The 2,819-nt window shown below is 36.2% G+C and overlaps 1 protein-coding gene across 1 annotated transcript; it reads left to right on the top strand.

The window, feature by feature from the left end:
* Window positions 1-301: 301 nt before the first annotated feature.
* On the top strand, window positions 302-2,312 carry LOC110110791 (equilibrative nucleotide transporter 3-like; the record flags this gene model as incomplete). The annotated part of the gene is made up of 5 exons (XM_020842415.2): window positions 302-734; window positions 830-973; window positions 1,598-1,703; window positions 1,800-1,975; window positions 2,084-2,312. Coding segments are annotated over exons 2-5 (553 nt in total), but the record flags the coding sequence as incomplete, so codon positions are not given.
* Window positions 2,313-2,819: the final 507 nt, after the last annotated feature.

Below are 2,819 nucleotides of genomic sequence, written 5' to 3'. Positions count from 1 at the left end.
CGGGTGACGACTTCCAATTGGGCGGTTGGGCGGCTGGTGATAGAGTAGGAGGGTGGTTGCGATGGCTTGCGACAGCAATGACATAGAATTTGATGTCTTTGGAAATCCAAATTTGACGATTTTCAAATACATCAAAATTAAACTCGATGGTGAATTACAAATAATTTAAAATTTTATTTTGCATTACTTTTACTTCAGACCAAATGCCAATATTTTCAAAATTCATATATTTGGGATACTTTACACCCCTTTTACTTTAAACCAAACAACCTTAGTTTTTATTTGGCGTTCAACTTGAAATCATATGTTAATTAAGTTTTTTGCTGAAATTTACTAAATTCTGGAATGATTTTCTGTTGCCGGTGCTTTCAAAATTATATTCTTTATGTTACATTGCTGCACGGAATGGGATAAAGGTTTGATGTTGTTGTTGTATGTTACATTGTTCCAAAATACACCGATGTTTATGTTTATAGGCTAACAGAATAGAATATTCCCTGCATCTATACAAATGGTATTTGTTTACCATATATTATGATTTACTGAAATATTATCTTGATTTTTTTCTCTGATTGCAGAGGTATCACCCAACAAGAGTACTTACTATTGTTTATCAGCCTTTTGCCTTTGTTACTGTTGCAATACTTGCATATAATGAAGCAAAGCTCAATACCAGAAAAAGGAACTTATTTGGCTATACCCTATTCTTTATAAGTACAGTGCTTGTGATTATTGTAAGTGAATTCTCTTTTATTAATTAAGTTGCATATAGCTTCAGGATTTCCCTTTCATAAAATTGAATTGATCAAAATATTTTTATATTTTACAGTTAGATTTGGCAACCTCTGGAAGAGGAGGGATAGGAACCTTCATTGGGGTATGTGTTCTTAGTGCAGCTTTTGGTATTGCTGATGCTCATGTTCAAGGGGGCATGGTTGGTGATCTTGCTCTTATGCAACCTGAGTTCATTCAGGTAATTTCTTCATATTCTAATTGTTTGAATTATTAGAACAAGAGTGTCGCAGTCTATGTCCTTTAGCAAAGATCATCTCGTCATCTGGGATTCGTTGTCACTGTTACTCTTACTCTTAGGGGCTGTTTGGTAGCTCCACTAAATCTGGAATTATGAAATCTTGAGGGGGTTAAATCCTGAAAGTTGTTTGGTAATATTCATGATAAATCATGCTAAATCCCATGTGACTGTTTGGCTATTCTACTCAGGATTTAAAGAGGTTAAAAATTTTGAGCGGAGTTTCTTCTTGCCCACGCCAATAAAGCCAGAGGGTTTCGTAAATCCGGCAAAAAACAGGATTTGGAAATCCAGGATTTAGCATGAAAAGGAGAAATTTTAAGTCTACGTGGATTTTATTTGCCGTGAGATTTGGTTTTGCATTTTAGGCCGTTTGGCTGGATTTTGCTCAAATCCGGCTCAAATCCGGCCTAAATCCTGCTACCAAACATCCCCTTAAGATTACTTCTTAGGCACTTTCAAAAAGTACTATAAAACCATTCCTTTTCACCCAAGAACACCGAAAAAATTTGTGCATTCAATAAATTTCACCACATTTACTTATTTTTTGATCTTGTTGATTCTCAGTCATTCATGGCTGGTTTGGCTGCATCAGGAGCTTTAACATCTGCATTAAGGTTGATTACAAAGGCATCTTTTGAGCACAAACATGATGGCCTTAGAAAGGGAGCAAGTATGCAAAAACTGCTTCTTAATACATAAAAAATCTTCTATTTTTCTGGATGTTATCGTCTATGTTCTATCTTAAACAAGAATTTCTTTCTCGCAGTGCTGTTCTTCGCAGTCGCATCATTTCTGGAACTGTTATGTGTTCTTCTTTACGCGTACGTCTTTCCGAAACTGTCTATTGTGAGATACTATCGAGCGAAGGCTGCTTCAGAAGGGTCGAAGACAGTTTCTGCTGACCTCGCAGCTGCTGGCGTAGAAGTGAAGAATGAACAAGTGGTCTGTTGGTGTTGCTCTTCTAATTTGATTCTTTTTACTTCTCTGTTTGAATTAGTAAACAAATATTAGAAAACTTCCAACCCTGAATGCATAAATAATCCAATTCAGGTTGAAGAAGATCCAAAACGCATAGAACTTTTGACATTGAAGCAGTTGTTGATGAAGAATTTGGATTATGCATTGGATTTGTACCTGATTTATGCTCTTACATTGTCTATTTTCCCTGGATTTCTGTCTGAAGATACTGGAAACCATGCACTGGGATCATGGTATGTTCATATTTGTTTTGTTTTTTCCAGCTTTAAAGTTCAGAAGCAAAAACAACAACATCAATCCTTTGTCGTCCCACTACGTAGGGTCGGCTACATAAATCCTTTTTCGCCATTGTGTCCTGTTAAAAGTCAAATTCTCATTTAAATCTAATAAAGAAAGATCATTTCTAATATTTTCTAACCAAGTATTTTTAGGTCTACCTCTACCTTTTTTAACATAAGTCAAATATAATACCTCAACTTTCCTAACCGGATCATCAGAAGGCCTCCATTTAATGTGACTAAACCATCTAAGGTGACTCTCTTTAATCTTATCTTCCACTGGAGCTACTCCAACCTTTTCATGTTTACGCTCATTTCGTATCCCATCTCTAAGGGTAAAGCCACTCATCCACCTAAGCATCCTCATCTCTGCAACACTTAACTTAGTATTATGCTTCTCTTTTAATGGCCAACATTCGACACCATAAAACATTGTAGGTCTCACAACCATCTTATAGAATTTTCCCTTAAGTTTGAGGGGACTTTCCTATCTCACAACAAGCCCGATGCGTTCCTCCACTTCAACCATC

Source organism: Dendrobium catenatum, unplaced genomic scaffold (assembly GCF_001605985.2).
Source record: "Dendrobium catenatum unplaced genomic scaffold, ASM160598v2 original_scaffold_181796, whole genome shotgun sequence".
Classification (NCBI taxonomy): domain Eukaryota; kingdom Viridiplantae; phylum Streptophyta; class Magnoliopsida; order Asparagales; family Orchidaceae; genus Dendrobium; species Dendrobium catenatum.
This window is presented reverse-complemented; position numbering and strand designations above follow the sequence as displayed.